At 38.2% G+C, this 20,666-nt stretch overlaps 1 protein-coding gene across 4 annotated transcripts in view; it reads right to left on the minus strand.

Annotated features, from left to right (window-relative positions):
* Positions 1–20,666, minus strand: part of fstl4 (follistatin-like 4) — a 218,432-nt gene that overhangs the window by 13,846 nt on the left and 183,920 nt on the right. For all 4 annotated transcript variants that reach the window (XM_025910898.1, XM_025910897.1, XM_003451400.5 and 1 more), the window contains 6 exons: positions 18,529–18,649; positions 14,961–15,122; positions 11,540–11,674; positions 8,089–8,115; positions 6,493–6,611; positions 3,852–4,001 (listed from right to left, as the gene is read on the minus strand). In XM_025910898.1, the coding sequence (XP_025766683.1) occupies positions 3,852–4,001; positions 6,493–6,611; positions 8,089–8,115; positions 11,540–11,674; positions 14,961–15,122; positions 18,529–18,649 (714 nt within the window). The remainder of the gene's footprint in view (positions 1–3,851; positions 4,002–6,492; positions 6,612–8,088; positions 8,116–11,539; positions 11,675–14,960; positions 15,123–18,528; positions 18,650–20,666) is intronic.

The following is a 20,666-nucleotide window of genomic DNA, read 5'->3' on the forward strand; positions in this document are numbered from 1 at the left end:
AATTAGCTGATGTGCTGTTTGTTTTTGGACCCAATGGGAGGCTTAGCTGGCACAGGTCTGACACATCATAGTCAAGGTTAGATCCCTTTGTTGGGAAAGATAACAAATGTGCCATTTCCTTGCTTGGAACAGCATGAAAACCATGCTAGCCTCTGTTGTTGTAGCTTCTCCACATGTTTACAACCTTCATCCTGGTGTCTTTTGGGAATCTTTGGATGGGAGGGTTCAGAAACATATGAAGGCTTTCTAAAAAGTGTGCAACTTTTCACTATAGTAAGCAAATGATAAAGCACCCAAGAATAAAATCAGCAATATGGGCATTTCCTTTATTTCTGCTTTGAAATATTTTTCTTCTTTTCCTGTGGATGGTAATGCTCTGAGGTTGTACCATTGAAAACTTCAGACAGATATCATCTTTTAAAAAAAGCAAAACCCATAGTTGACTGAAATTTCACTGTGATTCCCATTAAAGTTTCTTTAAAAGTTACCAAAATTGAAGGATCTAGTGGATCTCCACTGACTCAGAAGTGAAGCTGTTGAAATGGTTTATCATTTCATGGGGTAATAATTAAAATTTAGGTATCACACAAAGACTTTTTTGTTAAAAAAATATTTTAAATCCCTGTAAGCAGGCACATTGTAATGCACCCAAATGTCTTTGCACAACATTTCAGGTAATTTGTGCTGAATGTTTTCCGTTTGACGCATTAAGAATATGATCACAGCATATCACCCAGTCCGTGCTGATGGAGATTCTTTTATAAGGTACTGCTTCTACTCCATGGTGCAAATCACAGATGTGCACCTTGAAGTGGTCACGAGAGCGTGTCTAAAGACCTTACAGACAGGACATGACAAGTTTGACCACATGCGGAGGCAAGCAGCCGACAGCGTGCACAAAAGGAAATATTGAGGGGAAAAGAGTAGTGTGTGTTTATGTGTGTGTGAAGTCTCTGGACTAACAACACAAGTCTGTGTTTGCACGGGGACTTTTAAAGGAAAGCATACACGTTTGTTTTAATGATCTGGTCTCTTATTTTAGTTAGGCTGTGTGTGTGTAAACACACAATCCTAAATTACAAAAATTACTGCTGCAGCATTTACATGGACTTCCTGAATTGGTGCAAAATATTTTGATCACACCTAATATTTAGAACACCTCTATTTCTTACGCATCAGCGACACAACTTTGCTGAGCTGGGATGGCACTCTTTTTGGTGACAATTCTTAGTTTTTTACTTTGAGACTTATAAGCTTTATAAATATTTTACCAAGTAAATCTTGAGGAGACTGGATGGATGCTGTAAAATCATTGGCAGCGGTTACTTGGTATCAAAGAAAACAGGTCATATTATCACCCCAATTCTTAAAGTTATTCTTCTACAAAGAGCATGTTTATACTTCAGATATTTATTTTCTTCATTCCTTCTTTTAGATAAAGTCCTTTCCAATCTTTTGCCTACAGCTCAGCTGTCTGACTGTCGGCTGCAGACAATATAAACAGATCCTAGAAGACAGGTTTGAGGATTTTGTTGCAGAGCACAGAAGACTTCCTTCACTTATCCTTTTTGGGATGTTTCTGAAAGGAGAGACCTTGTTAGAGACATTGTTAGGACACCTTTCTAAGATTAGAATGAATCGATCATTCTTAGTTTCCTATTTGACTAATATATATATATTGTTCATCCGTTTCCCTCTGCCTGTGCAGCCTGCCACCATCTCTCCTGTCTTAAAAGAAATGACAAATGTGTCTTGAACCAAAGGGTGCCTTGAGATAACAAAGCAAAAAGAAAAAAGAAAAGGAGGATGCATTAACCTCCTGCACCCAGAGGCCAAAGAGGATATTCAAGAAAGAGAGGGGGAAGTGGAAGAGGCAGGGTATTGGGAGCAAAGGACAGAAAAGCAGTTTTACAGTATCGGATGAAGTTAAAAAAAAGACAAGGAAAGCAAGCAGCTGATCACAGCTTCAACAGTTTTCAATTCACTGTAGGATATGACCTACAAGAACAACTTAGTGTAGATGTGTGTCAGAATGCTCAAAACAGTAATATGATTTTATATTTGGTCTGGTTTAAAATAACATCTTAATATCAATTAAAAACATATCCAGACTCAATCAAGTGACTACTGAGAACAGATAAGACAGATAACGGTAAAGTTGCAGGTGTCTAATGACAGTTTTGGATCTTTGGTTCCCTAATTTTCTTATCCCAGACTTTAGTTCATTTCCCTTTCTTCTTTCACCTCTTTCTTCTTGAGTTAGGCCTATTTCCTCTCATCCTGCACCTCAGTATAAATGATGCTGACCCTGGGAAGGACCCCTGAGGGATTTAATCTCTAAACAGCCGTTACAGGCAAGATAAATGGTAAGGCAGCTAGCACCCACCTGGGCACCATATTGTTCCAAGCACTTGAAGTGCATTTGATTTATTTTACCTTGCATGTAGCTTCTTACATTGGTTGCAGTTCAGTAGTGTGTCGAGTCTGAACTCGGTTTGTCTCACAGTGTCATGTTTGACATATAGTGTAACTCTGCTTGAATGTATCCCCGCTAATTTTAAAGGTGTTAATTTTTTTCTTCTTTTTCCTTGAAATATAGTTTACTTGAAGACAGGCAGACAAAAGGTTTTGACACATTTTTAACAAGTGAATGTCAACTGTGTTGACTGAATAAATGCCCATCGCATCGTGATTTGCCAGCTCTATATGTACAGTAAGTAGTTAATCCACGATAACTGTTACTGATGACTTGTCTGCAAATACTTGTACAGGGGTTCCTCGTTTATCGCGGGAGTTACGATCCAAAAATAACCCGTGATAGGTGAAATCCACGAAGCAGACAACTCTATTTTTTACAATTATCATAGATGTTTTAAGGCTGTAACCCCCCCCCACTACACACTTTATACACTTTTCTCAGACAGGCATGAACATTTCCACACTTTTCTCTCTTTTTTAAACACTCTCAAAGTTCAAATCTTCGTAGAAAAATTTGACAAGCTGAATGCATTCTGTACTGTTCAGGAGACATGGCACAAGATTGACTGACAATGGTCTACAGCCAGTCATAATGCAGAACACAATGCGCTGTAAAACAAACAAACAAAACAAAACAAAAAAATCATGGAAAATTGCACCAAAAAAATCTGCGAGACAGCGAGGCCACGAAAGGTGAACTGCATTATAGCGAAGGACAACTGTACATTATTTGCCAAGGTGGAGTAAAATTGTGAAAAGCTTGACAATATCTAGAAAGTCTGGACAGTTGGTTGGATGCTGCATTAAAGGTACTTTTACTTCTTACTACACCAGGCTTCTGACTTGTTTACAGAAACATCTTCCATACAACATATGGGTGATCACTGCACTATGCTAGCGACCAGGGCAATCATAAAAATACAGATATTTGTCTGCTGACAGGAGGTTGCCAGGGCATCTGCTAATGATCTTGAGGCCTATATGACTGAGTCCTAAAGATCTATGGAGTAGAAAATAAAAGTGACATGTTGTTGTATAGCAGTGAAGTTAGACCTTCTCATATAGGACTCTGTATTAAAGGAAAAAAAAAATTAGACTTACATTTTGTTTTAATTGCATTTAAATAGTATAGTAATGTGCAGATCAGTTATGCTGAGCTGACTTAGGGTAATTGTACTGTAATCAAACATACCAGAGCCCAGGCTTAGAGAAGCTTTGTGCAGGCCTTATTTTCCTTACATTACCAAGCTTACATCAGCACTAGTATCTGAAGCAGTTAGCAGCATGCAGCAAATTAAAATGACCCTTTAGCATGTTGGATATTTGTCTTTGGTGTGTTGTGACAGGCCTGTCTTATAACCTGCTCTACCCACCTGCACCACCTTCTGTGCTTGAATATCGACCACCAGCACTCGGCTCTGGAGGGGCTGGGTCACGTAGATGTACTTATCTCTGATGTTGACTGCTGAGGACCACACACAGTGTTGAGGTGACACCCCCTCACCTTTAGGGCACATCTCCTCCTGGGAAGAGCCAACAGAGGAGATGAGGAGAGGAGGAGAAGAGCAAGAGAGGAGGGAAAAGGTTGGGAGGATTTACTGGTGTGTTTAAGATCAGCACTGTGATGCTTTTTATTGTACTATTCATCCATGGTTACCACTAGGTTAAAAAAAGAAATTCCTTTCTTTTTTCCCTTTAATGTCACCATGTCCCTTTTTTGAAATAATAGAAAATGTTTAAAAAATGGTTAAGAAATAATCCAATTGTCAGAAGCCAAACCTTCTGAAATACAGCTGACAATTCTAAATGAAAACAGTCCAAAAACACAAGACAGATTTCTGAAAATCTACACCTATAAAGAGCTGGCAGCAGCTTTTATTTACTCTGACAACTGACAATTAAGTCTTGACTATACTAATAACATCAATATTATTTAAATTAAAAAATACAAAGAACAATATTTAGCATATTTTGGAGCCCTGCAAAGGTGCAAATCTTTACTACTGCTTGCTTTATTTCAGTTACACTTTTAATGATTGTCTAAATGGCATCTGTAATAACTATTAGTCATTCTAGATGTTTCTCTTAGAAAACTGTTTGCATCCTTAACATTTAGAGGGCAGATTTTGCAGTAATTTCACTCAAATATCGACTGACTCGACATATGTCTCCTGCAGGCCCTGTAGTCCCCCGTCTTTGCTGACGAGACAACTATGCACACACTCCCTCATGTACACTATACTGATGTAATCATTAATGCACACACAGAGGTTGTGTTCCCAGAGTTGCCACCTCCTCTCCACCTCACCAAAGTGGAGAAACTGCTGTTTATAGCAGGAACTGGCTAACACATGGCCTATTGAGTTTGTATTGATCTCTAATACAATTACAGGCTACTGTAAAACCCAAATCCCTCAAAAGAACAAGAACTTTTACCATCTAAAGCGCCCTGCTCGAGGAAAAGGATGTTCTCTAGTGGATTAAAAACCCCAGGTATATAGTCTATATGCTCTGTAGTTGTGAGCTGTTGACTAATGGACATGAGTAATCCTATTACGTTTAGTCAGTTGAGGAGTCATCCAATGACATCAGAGAGGGAGGAGGAGGAAGAATGGCCTCGACCTAGGTGGTAATTTCATTGTGGACTGAAATGAAGAACTACAGAATGGACTTTAAAAAAAATGGAATAAATTAATTAAATAATTACAATATATCTTAAATTTAATTTACTTTTTATAATTTGGCTTGACTATATACTTACTGACATAGTTTACTAAAAGATGAGCATCTATATTAAACAGCATGCTAAGCTAAATGGCATTTTTTATTTAGAATCGATGATTAGTGTTAATCCACTGCTTGTCATTTTAAATTAGACAGTTCGAGGTTTTATCCACGAGATTTCTGGTGAGCTGTTTGGGAATAGGATGTAGACTGGCTGGCCACTTTGTTAGGTACACCTGTTCAACTGCTCAATAACACAAATACTGAATCAGCCAATCACAGTAAGTCAGTGCAGGTACGTATGTAGTTATTGCCAAGATGACCTCCTGAAGTTTAAACTGAGCATCAGAATGGGAAGAAAATAGGATTTAACAGACTGAATGGGACATGATTGCTGGTGCCAGACAAGCAGGAGGATACATCTGCAGCAACTACACAATGCTGTTGTGTACCTAAGTAAATGTTTATTAGCCACATGTAAATCCAACACATTTTTAGAAAAATAGAATATTAAATATCTTATTGAAGTATCACACATGAAAGCCTGTAATAAAAAAAAGGCAAAGCTGTTAATCCAAACCGCACCCTGCCCTGAGTTTCTAGGGGAGTGCTATCGAGTACAGATGGGTTACTAAGACCTGCATACTGGCCTTTAAGCTAACAAATCCACAGAATCAATGTTCTTTCTTACCAAATTTGCAAAGGGTTAGACATGTGGAGAAGGCGGGACTCTTTTACAGTGTGTGGGGTCCTCTCTCTTCAGTGGTCAAGTTAAAAAAAAATCACTGCTGCATTATGTTTTTATTTTGACAGCAGTTACAGAGATGTTTAGTTTGTTTGTTCTGGTTTGAAGGCGTATCCTGATCCCTATACTCAAAGATCTTGAATTTAAAGGACAAAACCCCTGAGATTTTAAAAGATAATTATATGTTTCCCTTATATAAACACCTGGTACCTCATAGTCATTCTTTGTATTATGGTGTAAGAAACTAAAACCTTTTTACTGACTGCGAGATACTTTTATGTTATACCACGGCATGATGAATGCATGCCACTACTACTATAAAAAAGTGATGGGGAACACACTGAGTGGCATTCTTCTACCTTACACGTAATTTGATTTTAAAAGACATCTGCTCAGCAATGACAAACACCACCATCCTGAAATCTATTTAGTAAAATATAGAGAAGCCTGAAACTCACCTATAGGTCACTCATTAGCTAATGGGCACTTTTTGTGTATTTTCTTTTTATTGAATTTATTCCATTATTAAATTCACATGCACTTACATAGGTAGCGACAATCCTCTCTGTCCGCTTCATATGTCTCCGTATTTCACACTCACTAGGCTGAAGAAGAGTGATGCCCTCATCAGAAAACACGTAGAACATGTTTCCCACACTTAGCCCTAAAAATCAAGACAAGCGGACAGAAAAACATATTGTCAGAATACTTAAAAAAATGGAAGAAATACAAATTTAAAAAATCCAGCTCCCATCTTTTCTGACATTTGTGATTGGCATTTAAATTTTCCTGCCAGAGGAGACACAGCAAGACGCCAGTTAGCATGTTAGCATGGATGGGCAGTATGTGGCTGCCAGCTGTTTGACAGTGCTTATAAAGGATCCTGTCAGCAACTTGTTCACAGTCTAATACAGCAAGAGACATAAATTAAAAACACAATTTTTCACATGTATTCTGCTAAGTCTAAACAGCAGCTAAAAACTTAGCAAGGACTCCGCAATCCTATGTTCCCCAACCCTAACAAATTATTACTCCTTCACATATCATTATTCACACATATATACAGTGCTTAACAAATTTATTAGACCATCTAATAAATTAGAAGTCAGAAATTAATCAAGCATAAAGAAATCACTAAAATATTAAACTCGTATCTTAATCAGAAAATAATAATGTGCTTTACTATTCTGTCTGCTTTTTGTAAAAACAGCAAATGTGAAAAATCATAGAGCCCAAAAGTAATTATAGTTTAGCAATAACTCTATCAATTTTATCACTTTTTTAACCATTACATAAACTTAAAGATAAAGAAAGAAACTGTGGCATAAACATTTCATTTGTTAAACACATTGCATTCATATATAAATGCAAGCTGTATGCAAAGACAAAGACTGGTGGTTGTTATTGATTTGTTAGACTATTAAGATATTGCTTTTTCCACAAAAGTGCTGTGAGGTACCAGATCACTTGTATTGCTAAGCAATTTAAAAAACGAAATATAAACAAGCATGCAATGAGTCATTAAGGAGAAAAAAATATCTGCTCACTTACCACCCCCACTGTTAACAAGATACAAATACTTCAGTTCAAGAGCTTACACTGTATTCTAAACCACTCTGACTTCTTTTAGTCCTGTGGTAAACCATACTTTGTAGCAATGTATACAAAAAACCCCAGATTCTAAACCACAGTAAGTTTTTCAATGCGCTGCTACTAGAATGCACGTACTTGTGGTAATGCTGATGTGGTAATAATATTTATTCCATAAATACAGGATGGATTTATATACTGCTCAAAATCACAAGGCTGTTTTTCTTGCAGCGACCATGCTGGGTCTGTGGTATTATTTGTAAAAGACATAAAATCCCTGCTTCCGTGCAAATGTTCCCCTTAGGTGTCCTGAAAAAAAATGTTAGAAAGCACACTAAGAAAAGGATGAAACACTTTGGGCATGCAAGATAGGAAAACTTAAAGAAAAGTTTTGCTGGAAACAAAACAACTCTGAATCTTCTGGACAGCAGGGCAAACATCTTGGTAAATCATAGCTATCCAGCTGCAGGCCCTGCAGAGCTACAAACATGCACATCACATCTTCCTATTCACAAGAATGCAAAAGTGTTTGGAGAAGTGTTATGTATTACCTTCTTCTCTCCACAGAATGTTTGCAACTGCACAATCGGCCATTGAGCAAAAGGAAATGGAGAAAAAAAGGAGAAAAAAATATTATTTCAACCCAGCAAAACGTCTTCAGAAACAGGAGATAAGTTCTGTCATGCCATGTCGATCCAAAATACTATGTTTGACAGATACAAAATGTTCCTCACTACTGTTGACAGGTCATGCTTCCTCTTAGATCAAGACATAACTCTTGTCTTCAGAGAAGACGTGGCATCAATTATTCTGTTTAATTTCATCTGACCCAGGAGCTCTTTTTAGGTATTGCTAACATGTCAAATGATGCAACATAATGAAAGACAAAAATTTTACAGAGCGCTAACGTATTTAATTTGATAGGTTAAACCTGCTTAAAACTGAGATTACTCCATAAAAAAATGTAGTACCTCATAAAACCTGCTTTTCCCTTCATTGAAACATTTTAGATGACCCCAAAGAGATTTTAGTCAGAGGCAAAGAAATATGATCAGCTTGCATATTTATGCATGAAAGTGTCATAAATAACAAGAAAATGCACAGATTTCTGTCCAAGGACTTATGATACTGTCAGTCTTTCAAGGCCCATTCAAAACCATTAAAAAAACCCCACTGAGTTCATATTACAAAGAGCTAATTTTGGACAAAGTTAATTGTCCTAGATAAATTATATTTGGACCCTAAACAGTTTGCTGCCTTTCATTTGTCACTGACCTCACTATTTCCCTTGACAGTTCCAACTGAAATGTTTAAATTGATTTAAACTCAATTTTATGGACTAACAAAAAGGTCAGTCTTGAGTGTTTCAGAAGTGTTCACAGAGATAAATGATCTTGCCTAAGGGACGGCAGTCTCAGAAGCACTTCATGTTGCAGCTCTGCTGTAAAGGCAAGATTGATAGATACCACTCTGAGTGAAACACCTGACATTCCTTAAGTGCCCTGGTCAAAACTCAAAGACACCATAAGATATTTGAGGGAAGATGGCAGTTCACAGACGCCACCCATCTAACTTGATAGAGATTGAGAGGTTGTGATAAGGAAGGAAGGACTAAGCCAACTGCAAACGTCCATAGACTTAGCCAAGAAGGCACAAAGCTGTAACGGCTACTGAAGCAGCCTCCCACAACTCTTATATTTAAGAGTCTGAATACTTTATTCTGTAGAGTTTAGTTTTGAATTTTTAATACATTTGCAAAATGTTCTCAGTTTGTCATTATGGTATTTCAAGTACAGATTAATAGGAGAAAACAGCAATTTTGTTTATTAGGAACACAAATGAAACTCTATAAAGTGCTTGAAAAGCAAAAGTGGTCTGAAAATCTCACAAAGTGACTGCTTTGCTGTGTGTGTTCACAGAGGGGGATCTCTTAACTGCAGGCATGATTATTTTGCTAATACTTCTGGTATATTGTTCCTGTTCCCGGATAGGCTGACTGAACTATTCCCCACAAGCAGCTCTTTACTTCAGTGAATCAACCTCAGGAAAACACATTACAGACAGACACAAACCTACATGCTACTGTATTCTTCTGGCGTGGAGGTTTTGATGTCTCCCATAAAATCTGTTGTTTCCTACTATATAAAAGAATGGGCTCAAATAGGAGATTATTGTGCCTGACATTCATCTTTTGTCCGTGTCACCCTGTCCCAGCAAACATCGTTGGTGATGTTTTCACAGTGTCTAGTCATTGCTGAAAAATAGTTTCAAAATGAAAGTTTGCAAAAACGTTACCACAACGTCAGTTTGAGTTATGTCTTCAATTTTAAGCTTAGACATTGTTGTTAGCTTTTCGGGTTAGAGAAAGTTTGTGCTTACTTATTATTTTCTACTTTCTTATCTTTTTTATTGATTAGAATAAAATGAGAAAACAAAATTACTTGATATGAACAGTCAGAAGAGAAGAAACATCTCACCTTGAGTATGACTCAAACCCTCAGCCTTTTGAGTTTCATTCATTTAGTTACTGAGGTAATCAACTTCTTGTAAAAAGAGAAGCGCATTCCTAAGTCTATGATACTGAAATCATGGATGGGGAGGGGATAATTGTAAGGATATGATGCCACAAATTAAAATTAGATGCACAAAACCATAAACAGCTTAAAAGTGGTGTTTATTAAAAACAGGGCTTAGTAATACTAGTCTGTCTCTTGTATTTGGACACATGTTCTGTGGACATCTGTTCAGAGCCATCGACATCCCATATGTCACTGACTAATTACATATGGTTTGCAATAATCTAGTCTTTACTGTACTTCTCATTTTAATGATGCTCTGATGCAATCTCTTATCTACGTGGAAACAAAGTCAACATCCGTTTGTCTGCGATTCAGTTTTTACTGTTGTTCACAACCAGTTTTGACCAGGGAGGTGATGTTGGGGTTTCAGCCATGTTTGCTCGGGTGTCTTTGTAAGTGTGGATACAACAGAGCTATATAGTGTTGTGTTTGATCTTAGTACTACTGTAAAAGAAATGTGGCTTTAAAGTGCAGCTGCTGAAATGCTGCTTCACTGTTGGCCTAATATGAATATGGTGATTCCTTCTTTATTTTTCTACCATCTGAAGGCATAGGGAATCAGCTCACTGTCAGCTGACATAAAGCAGTTTTGGGGCTTATTAGGTTCACCACTTACTGCATTAAAAATTTAGGAGATGCATGGAGCATTTGCTGACGCTTGTCTGCACAGGACAAATTTCAGCAAGCTTATTTTTTTAAATAATAGAGCTGTCCACATGTTGGTAAATGACTGTGATTTGTTTGTACTATTTCTTTATTACATGTCTGAATTTTATTTCATTATACATGATCTGACAATCGTTTATTGCGGATGATGTTAGTCTTGTTCTAGCCTAGTCTGTATAAATAGGTATCGCTGTGCTAACTTCCCTTAGATTTCTCAACGATTATTAAGTGCACCACCAAAAAAACCCCCCAAAACTGTTCAAAATTAGCATTTTGCTCTCGTCAAAATCAAGCTCCTGCCTTTCCTTTCTATTCAACATTCAAAGAGGCAGCAATATAGACAGTGCATCCAGGTGAAGGCAGGCTTGTAACTGTAAGCGCAATCAAAACGCTTTGTGAGCACAAAGACAATAAGAGTCCTTTATCACACCACCTGTCCAAGGCTTAAACAAGTAGAAAAGCTTAAAATCAAAATATACTTGGCTGCTGGCTTAAACAGCAGAGTCCTTTTCTTTTACAGTAACCTTGCAGGTAGTGAATCCACATGAGCAGGAGTGGGAGGCGAACAGGCAAGGTGACCAGTGTTGTTTCTGATCTCAGTGTCATCAGTACCTCAGTTCACCCTTCACAATATTTTCATGTCGGGAATCATTTTTTCCAAAATATTATTTTCTAAGCTTTTCTTTTAGAGTAACTTTTATCAATTCAAATATTGACTTCTTACATAAATAGTGAACTGTGACTCTGTAGGACTTACGAGTCTTCTTAGCCGAATCTTCAACAAACAGAGACGAGATGTCCTCATCCACTCCCACTTCATTCTTGGCGATGCACGTGTAAGCTCCTGTGTCCTCATAGCGGACGCTGCCAATAAAGAGTTCACTACCGTTCGCTAAAGAAGAGAGGAAAAAAAATCAAACAGGTATACACATTACTGATGCAAAGCTAGTATACACTACAACCATATTCAGAGTGTTTATTTTGTTTTAAACAAACTTTTAAATTTAGTCAACAAATTCAACATTGCATCTCCACTGTGTTAAAATTCTGTGGTTGAATCATGAATACATGTATAGAGTAATTTGACAATACACTATTCCGGCGACCGTGGTTCAGGTGGTTGGGAAGCTCATCAACCGGAAGGTTGCCGGTTCGATCCCCAGCTCTGTCTGTCTTGGTCGTTGTGTCCTTGGGCAAGACACTTCACCTACCGCCTACTGGTGATGGCCAGAGGGGCCGATGGCGCGATATGGCAGCCTCGCTTCTGTCAGTCTGCCCCAGGGCAGCTGTGGCTACAGCTGTAGCTTGCCTCCACCAGTGTGTGAATGTGAGAGTGAATGATTAGTGGAATTGTAAAGCGCAGGCATTTTTTATTTCAATGAAATCAGAGACGTTGTAGCTACAGTGTAGCAGCATGTACAACTTGGTCAGACTCTCTTCTGGTCTATATCTGGTCGCTGTGGTTGATGAATACATTTAAATAGTATTCAGTCAAAATAATATAAAATTATTATTCCACTATCCAAAGATTTATACAACAGGTGTCCTAAATTAACAGTACTGGTAATAACCCCAAATTCATTTTACATTTCTGTAATGGTAAATTAACCAGTATGCACAATCTCATAATTATATTTTTTATTGCTAATATATAATTATTGTTGAATTTTCAAATGTATTGTTTAAAAAAGTAAAGAAAAAGTAAAGCACATTGCTATTTATTTTAATTAAGATACCTAATTATAGTATTTACTATAATAGTTTCACTGGTTGTATGCTGCTGCACATACATGAGTTACATTTTTTCCCTCACATACTGTGCAGCACAGCACTGTTACTCTCAAGTTTCAGAATCATATTCTGAATCAATAGCGACAGGTGATGCTGGCGACGTTTAGAGACAAAGGTCAACATCAGAGGTGAGCTCTCTGATGTTTGCTGCGGCATGCTGTAGCTTTGTGATCCAGAGCTGCACTCTGATCCTTCCTGTAGTACTTCACTGATCACACGAGGGGAATTTGTCACAGTGGAGATCTTACAAGCCAGGATGTATAAAAACATTAAAGAAAGCTTTCATTTTCACCCCTTTCTGTACATCACCTGACAGAACATTTAGATAACATCAAACATAAGCACCATCCTTTTTCCTCACATATACAGGATATCATGTGTTCCACCTGCTGAAACTTAAAGCATTTTTAATGGAGGTCTTTCTATAGAATCCATAAACAGCAATGTCGCACACAGCTTGTAAAAAAAAAAAAAAGAGAGAGAAAAAAAACAACTGTTCTTCATCTTAACCTTCTAATTCATGCCCAGTGGGTTAGGAAAAAAAACAACACAGACATTGATGCAAAGCTTTTCACATTAGTGAAATGTCTTTTGGATTCTGATAATAATTCTCTTTTATCGGAGGAAATGCGTGCAATGCTTTGAAGTGAGAGTGCCTTAAAGCACTTCTAACGTCTCATGGAATGAGACAGCACTTTAATTACTTCTAATTCATAATGATGTTCTGATCAATTCTTATTAAAAACCACAGAATCAAACACTTAAATGAGTGTTTATATCCTCTGCATGTTTGCGGCGCCTGTGATGATGTGACCGGTTTTGTCTTAAACTGAAGCGAGCTCATTTTCTTAAACGGCTCCCCGCAGATGGATTACTGCATAGGTGAACAGGACATGTCACCTGACTCAGCAGCTCCTGTTAGCTTTATTGGGCTTTAAAGCACCTTTTAGCTCACTGTTGTATTACATTTTTGCACACCACAAGTGAACTGCTCAACCTCAAGTAAGAAAGAGTAAATTAAAAAAGGTTACATGACATGGGAGAGGCTGCACAGACACACACACACAGTGATAGTAATTCATCAGTGGTCTCACTTATGTGTTATCGGCTTCCATTGTGATGCCCTGTAGCCTTATAATTGCTGCTAAACAATTCAGATATATGCCTTTTTTTTTTTACACCCCCCCCAAACACACACACACACTCACACACACACTCCAAAAAAAGAAAAAAAAAAATCCACTGATTCTTCTGGGTCACAGAAATTATCTGTAATCTCACATGTTGAGATTTCCCTGCGTTCCCCGTTTGATAGAAAATATGTGTTCTAACAGTGTTTTCAGCACTGCAGTACTTTTCTTTACAGTGGAACTGTGGCTCGCAATCAATACTTCTTACTATCAGCTGTCAGTGCGTTGTTCAAATTTTACAGAAACCTATGAAAAAATGAGGATAGGGGCAAGACTTTTATATTATCTTTATTAAACTCCCATCAATACAAGTGCGTTGCGGAAATAAAATGGTGAATTACTCTTCCTGTGCTTTGATCATTCCCTCCCCAACCACGGCCAGATTAAAAAAAAGGAACTCTGCGCTACATAATTTGCTTTTCCATGTTATTCTTTTCACTTACCTAGATGTTGTTTATTGAATAAGTACTAATGATCACTTTAAATAGGGCTGCTGCCCCTTTCTGCTGCCCATATTAGCTGGTAAATCTGAAACAGCAGCTACTGCAGTGTTTATACGGTGGTGAACCTTGCAGAACCTCCTTGTTTGAGTGTCTAAGGGTTGATAACAGGCTATTACCATAGGTAATGACCCACACACAGCCAATAAACTTTCCTTTAATAAGAACTAGGCCGTAAAAAGGGAAGTTGTGCTTCTTCTCTCTGATATTGAGAGTGTATCATAAAACAAAAAAGCCTTCTTGCCCAAATAAGTTGTTGCCATCTTCTGTCACACAGTGTATTTCTTTTTATCTTCAACCTCCCATCTCATTCGCCATCTAATAATAAGTATGTTTACGTTGTCAGAGGAGCAAAAGGACGTAGTGAAAGAGGGCGACCGCAATCATGGTTTCATCACAGTGGTACAGAATGCAAATAAACGGAAAGTATATGAGAAATTATTACTGTGGACAAGTGGAACCACTGAGTTTTCAATAAAAAAAAAGTTGCTTGTATAAAATAGCAGCTTGAGTTCCAAGATTTGTTTTCATTAGTCTTATACATTGTGGTGGTTTATAAAGATTTATGCTTTTTCCATTGTACACTGTTGCTGCTACGTATTGTGCACTTGGAAGAAATCACTTTACCACCGAGCTGTGACACACAGAGTCCGCCAAAGCACAAAATATGCTGATAGCAAAACACTGCAAAACTCACCTATGAGAGAGAGCTGTTTGGAGGATCTGGGCTGCAGATCCATGCCATTCTTCAGCCAAAGGAGTTTGGGATTTGGGATGCCGTCGGCGTGGCAGTGGAGGCTGGCAGATACGCCGGGCTCCTGAGCCTGTGTCTCTGGATAGACCAGGATCACTGGAGGGACTGGACGCATATACACAAAACCAAAAATACAAATGGAAATAGTAAAGCGGCAAGTGAAAACATAATTACACACTGTTTCATTGGTAGACCGTAACTCCTGGGGGAATATAACACAAACACCCACACGCACAGTGGGCAGAGAGGAATTTGTCTCACCACAGCATGGAATATATTCACAAATAACAAGAATCCAAGAGCTCTGGGGCTTCTTTATTACAGCTTGAGTCCTGCATGAAATAGATGTCGGACGTATGTGCCACTTACCACCTCCTTTGGAGAAGGAGCCGTAAATAGATATGGAGAAATTGAGGAGGGAAAATGAAATATGAAGTAACAGTTTACATGAACAGGTAAGATGCTGTTTTTGGATTATTGTGCTTTGCACATTTTGCACCCTGGGCCAGCTGTCAAATTCTGACAGACCCTTCCTCCAGGAGCTTACTCACCTCTCCCATTCAGCTTCCCTCATTACTCATGCAACACATTTGTATTAAAAACACAAGACACGTAAAATACAATACACTGTAAGAGACAACTGTGTCAATTTTTTTAGAAAATGTTACCCCTTAAAGCTCTTTTTCATCTCCTGCTCCTGTGTTTAAGTGCTGTGCAAAAGTCTTGAGCCACCCTTTGGTTCTTTTTCTTTTTCTTTCAAGGAGCCAGACTTTCTTGTAATCTTTTAAAAAAGGCAAGTAACTCAAGGGATGAATCAGTGTTGTGTCTACGCATCCAGAAAACTTAGCCAAGAACCAGTTTTAAATTATATCTTTAGGCACTCTTGTTATTTTGCAGCCTGTTGTAAAAGAACATAATTTCTTTTGTTGAATCTATGAAAAATGACAAAGCAGTTTGACAGGAAAAAATTGTGTTTTGGGCCAATAAGGTGATTCAAATATCTAAATATTTGGCATATTTTGGGATGGCATTTAGTGTGTCATTACAACACATTGAAGAATCACCTTCAGAAGATGATCAGTATCTGAAAGTCATGTTCTTAAGAAACAGGAAAAAATTTCAGCAAAGACCTGACAAAGGACCCGAGAGATGCATCTGGCCCTTCACTTGATCTCTTTACTGTTTGCCCAGCCTCATTAGAAATGCTCTTAATGCTGTGTTTCAGGCATTGGTGTTGGTGATCTTGTCAAGGTTAATGGAGTTATGAATATAGAAAATCTGCATCAGATTTTGATCCATCTGGAAAGCATGTGATTAGCAATAGCCTCTGTTTTTCAGCATGACAGTGATCCCAAACACACTGGCAATGCAGTAAAAGCATACCTGGATAGAAAAACACACAGTGGAACAATAAGAGTCATAGATTGGCCTCCCCAGAGCCTGCACTTCAACATTATTGAAGCAGTGTGGGATCATCTTGAGAGAGAACACAACAGAACTCAGCCAATTTCCAAACAGGAGCTTTGAATGTCTTTTAAGAAGACTGGAGAACAATTCCTAAAGACTTCCAAGTTTTGGTATTGACTTCCACGCTCTTTACAATTGTCCAAACTCTGTTTTTTGCCCTATATACTGTGTTTCCATGTATGTTTGCAGACGTTTGAATAAATCACCGATTCTCTGTGTTGTTTTCCTCACAAAGTATAAAGAAGAGTTTCTTGAGACTTTTGCACAGTATTGTTTGTCTACCTCAAATCAGACATTGTATTGACCTGCCTTATCATCCTACAAAACACACATATGATGAACTCCTTCTTTTGCATGCAGCAGGACTCTTCTTGCCTGAAGTATCAATAAAATAGTCTGCATGTGTCACATCTGTCTGTGACTTGAACTGTTCTGTTTCATTACCAAAACAGTACTTAACTAAACCAACCCTTTCTCTTATTTCAACATTAATACAAACATTAATGTTTTTGACCTTTTGACATTATTAATGTCAAAGATTTCATATCTACCTCTCTTATACTGTCATACTACAGAGTACAGCCACGGCTACTTCACCAATACTAAAGCTGCAATATTGTCATTCCTCTCACCAAAGAAAAGAAAGCACAACAGGATACAAACCGCCCACTTAGTATAATGTGGCACTTGGCTCATTTCCATTGCACCTTATCTCACCTTGTCATATCTTATTTGAAATACCTTGAATCCCTAACACAAACATTTGGTAATTGCTCTTTCCTGATCACTCGCCCTTCAGTCCCCCTGTCTGTCTCCATGACTCCCTTCACATCACTCCCCCCTCCCTCCTTTTTTCCGACAATTCCACAATGCAGCTGTATTTCTTTTCAATTAGCAAGTCAAAAAAACAAAAACAAGACAAAAAAAGGACCCATTGTGATTCCTCGATTGGAAGAGGCTTAGTTTAATCATTTGTGTTCCACGTTAGCCTGTCTGACATTCAGATTCAAAAAGAAAAGCAGTTTAAGGGGGTCACCTTTGTTGTGCTACAGGTGTGGAGCTTTAAACTTTCTTGCAGGTTTTTCTTTCGAGAGATGTCGAGTAAAGCATAACAGTAGCAGAGACGAATACCCTAATTTAGGTAATTATTATGAGCGAGGCAGCGCTTTGATAACTTCAGTGGTGTTCTGTGTTTCTGCTGGTTTCTAAATGACTACCAACGTAAGTAGCTTTTATCCACTGCACAGAATCAGCTGAATAGGCTGCATACACTCACATTTCATTTGCAGCCTAATATGAAATTATGTTTTGCTGTTTGGCAAGAGTTACTTTGATGCAATGCTCCGTGTGCCCTTGTCTCCCGAAGCTCTTGTGTGAACCATGCTGCTTAAAAGATACTTCGTCTTTGAGTTTTGCCTTTTTTTGTCATATATGGAATTAAATTTGATATCTTTTGCGTTTTATTCTTGGTCAGGCAAACACTTTTATCTGATGTGTGCTAGACTAACACTGGAATAGATAAATCTTCATTAAATAGCTTCCTGAACAGAATGATTAGTTATTGGGAACATTATTTGATGGTGAGCGTTAGCTCCAGATAAACAGACTAACGAGACAGACAAAAAATGATGCAACAAACAAACTGTGCCAACACCTAGGTCACATTTACTTAGGTCTGACACATTTTGAAAACAAAGACATATTAATATTTAATTTTTTATAGTGATAGCCAATTAGACAGTCTCATAACAGTCTCATTGCTTTAAGGGTTACAAATAGTTTTGTTAGTATAGCTAAAATCTTTAGACTTGTTCTGGCTATATTATTTATTTACATCTATTGATACCCTTTGTTCCTGAGATAGTTCCTTACGACCTTTGCTGTACTTTTGGAATCATTGTTATGCTACTAAATTGATGTGAGACCAGCAAGACAACTTCCTGATGATATCCAAACAATAAATGCCATCTTTTTTTTTTCTCCAGAATTTTGTCCACATCACCACTGTACGACCACTGTAAGTAAGAAATGAGCCACTACTGACCATTCACCTGGAGCACATGTGTCTGATAGAGGTCTTCGTAGCCGTAGGCATGGCAACTGTAGTTTCCCATGTGGATGGTTGTCACCTTGGTGATGTACAGGGAGCCATCGTCCCCAAAGTCCTGAGATACGGGGAAGAGATGGATGAGTAAAATTAAGTGAGGAAAGAGGCAAAAAGGCAAATGTGGTGAGAGGGCGTGAAAAGTAAGGAAGAAGCGTGAGGAAAATTAAAGATGGAAAAAGAAGAGTGGGAGGTGTTGGAGAGGGAATACCGGTGAAGAATGGGGTGCAGAAAACATCCACAGGGAGTGAGGTGGAAAAATGAAGGTATCTTGATAGAATAAATAAGGATGCTTGAAGGGAACAGAGAAAGGAGGCACACAACAGCAGGGAGTGATGGGAAAAGACAGCAGAGAAAAAGAGTGATGCGAAAAGGACGAGAGACCATGAATCAAGGGTTTCCCTGTTGAGCTGAAGCAGGCAACAGGGAATTTGATCCTCCTCTCTCCCCTCATCACACTGCCTCAGCCTGATAAATGGCAAGGGTTAAAAATATAAAGCCCATTAGGTTGATGAATGGAGCGGGTTGTTGTTGGTGCAGCATGCGACAGTCACCGGGGGGTTTCCAGCCACAGCTTAGGGCGGATTAAGGCATTAAATAGTTTGCTGTCCCACCAAGTGGCAGAGCAGATGTCCTGATGCAGCTCTGTCATGACATGGAAACCACAAATGGCAGCTCTTCCTTTTCTCTTTTCCTTTTTTTGAGGGCTCTAGAAATTAATGTGACCTGACAAGGGGGCGGCGTTGTGACAGGAAAAATGTGAAATGATTTTCCCGTAAGATAGATGGAGGAGCTTAGGCAGCCTTTCAAGTTCAGGATTTACAATTAAGGGAAGAGACAGCGCTACACTGGCAAGGACAATTAAAACTGAATGGGCCATTTGGACTGCAAAGTAGGACTGTAGTACAGTATATAAAAAACAAGGGACTGAGGATGGCGGTCTCCTAAAACTGACTCAGTTAAGGTACCTTGGATTTTATCTTCAGTATGTCAGCTGAAATTATGTTTTGGTTGGCTGTAAACTTCAAAGTAAGTCACATTTATCTGTGATACGGATCATATCACAGATGAGTGATTTAAGGCACTAAAATGTAAACCATAAGGCTTAACATGTGTTGATGCTCTGCAGGTCCACCTGACTGTAGTGTAACTGGGCAGACTTCGTAATGGTTAAATATAAGATTTTCTTTTAGAAGAAACAATCCAAGTCCAAGGTAAAATAAATTAAAACCCCGTTTTTCATCTTTGACTAATACTTTTATATGGTGATAACCAAGCCTGCATTGTCTCCGGGTAGCTGGTGCTATTACTGCCTAAGAATAAATGGGAGAGACCTGGCCTGCAACCTCATCATAACGTAATGGTATTAGCTGTTAATCTCTGAGTTTGTGAAATGTGCTGATGACACATGGACACAGAGTAAAAAAAAGTTATTGGAGAAAAATTACAGGGTTTTATTACTACTCAAGGAAAATTACATTATTCAAGGAAAATTATACACTTGAATAATAAGAGCAGTCCCAGAGTTATACATAAAGATGGTCAGTGGCCACATTCAAATTAATAGATCTTAAATCACTCACTGAAATTATTCCTTTCACATGCAAAACTAAATCATTGTCTCCTTTGGTCTGTTCTCTAATGTTAATCATCATTAATTTGCCTTGATATACAGAACAGATCTGAGTAGTACTATAGTAGTAGTAGAAGTAAGTATCTGCTTCTATGTGTGTTTAATACATGTTAGCAATGCATATGCATATGGAAGCTCTCTATTACCTATTTTTGATGAAATATAGCTGATTTTATTTCCCAATAATCAGTTTCCTATCACAGCACTTCATATGAACTGAAAACTGAATCCACCTGTATACACAGTGCGTAACTTTTGGGGGGCACAAAATGCCTTTTTTGTGATTGCTGGTGAAAGCACTGAGAAAGAAGCTCACCTGAAAGAGAAAAATATGGGCAAAGATAAAAAAAAAAGAAAAGGAGAATAGACTGAGTGTAATGGAGGCTCAGCTTTCTGGTTTCAATGAGGTTATATGCCAGAGAGCAGGACTACTTCAAAAACTATC

Source organism: Oreochromis niloticus, linkage group LG10 (genome assembly GCF_001858045.2).
Source record: "Oreochromis niloticus isolate F11D_XX linkage group LG10, O_niloticus_UMD_NMBU, whole genome shotgun sequence".
NCBI classification, from domain to species: Eukaryota; Metazoa; Chordata; class Actinopteri; order Cichliformes; family Cichlidae; genus Oreochromis; species Oreochromis niloticus.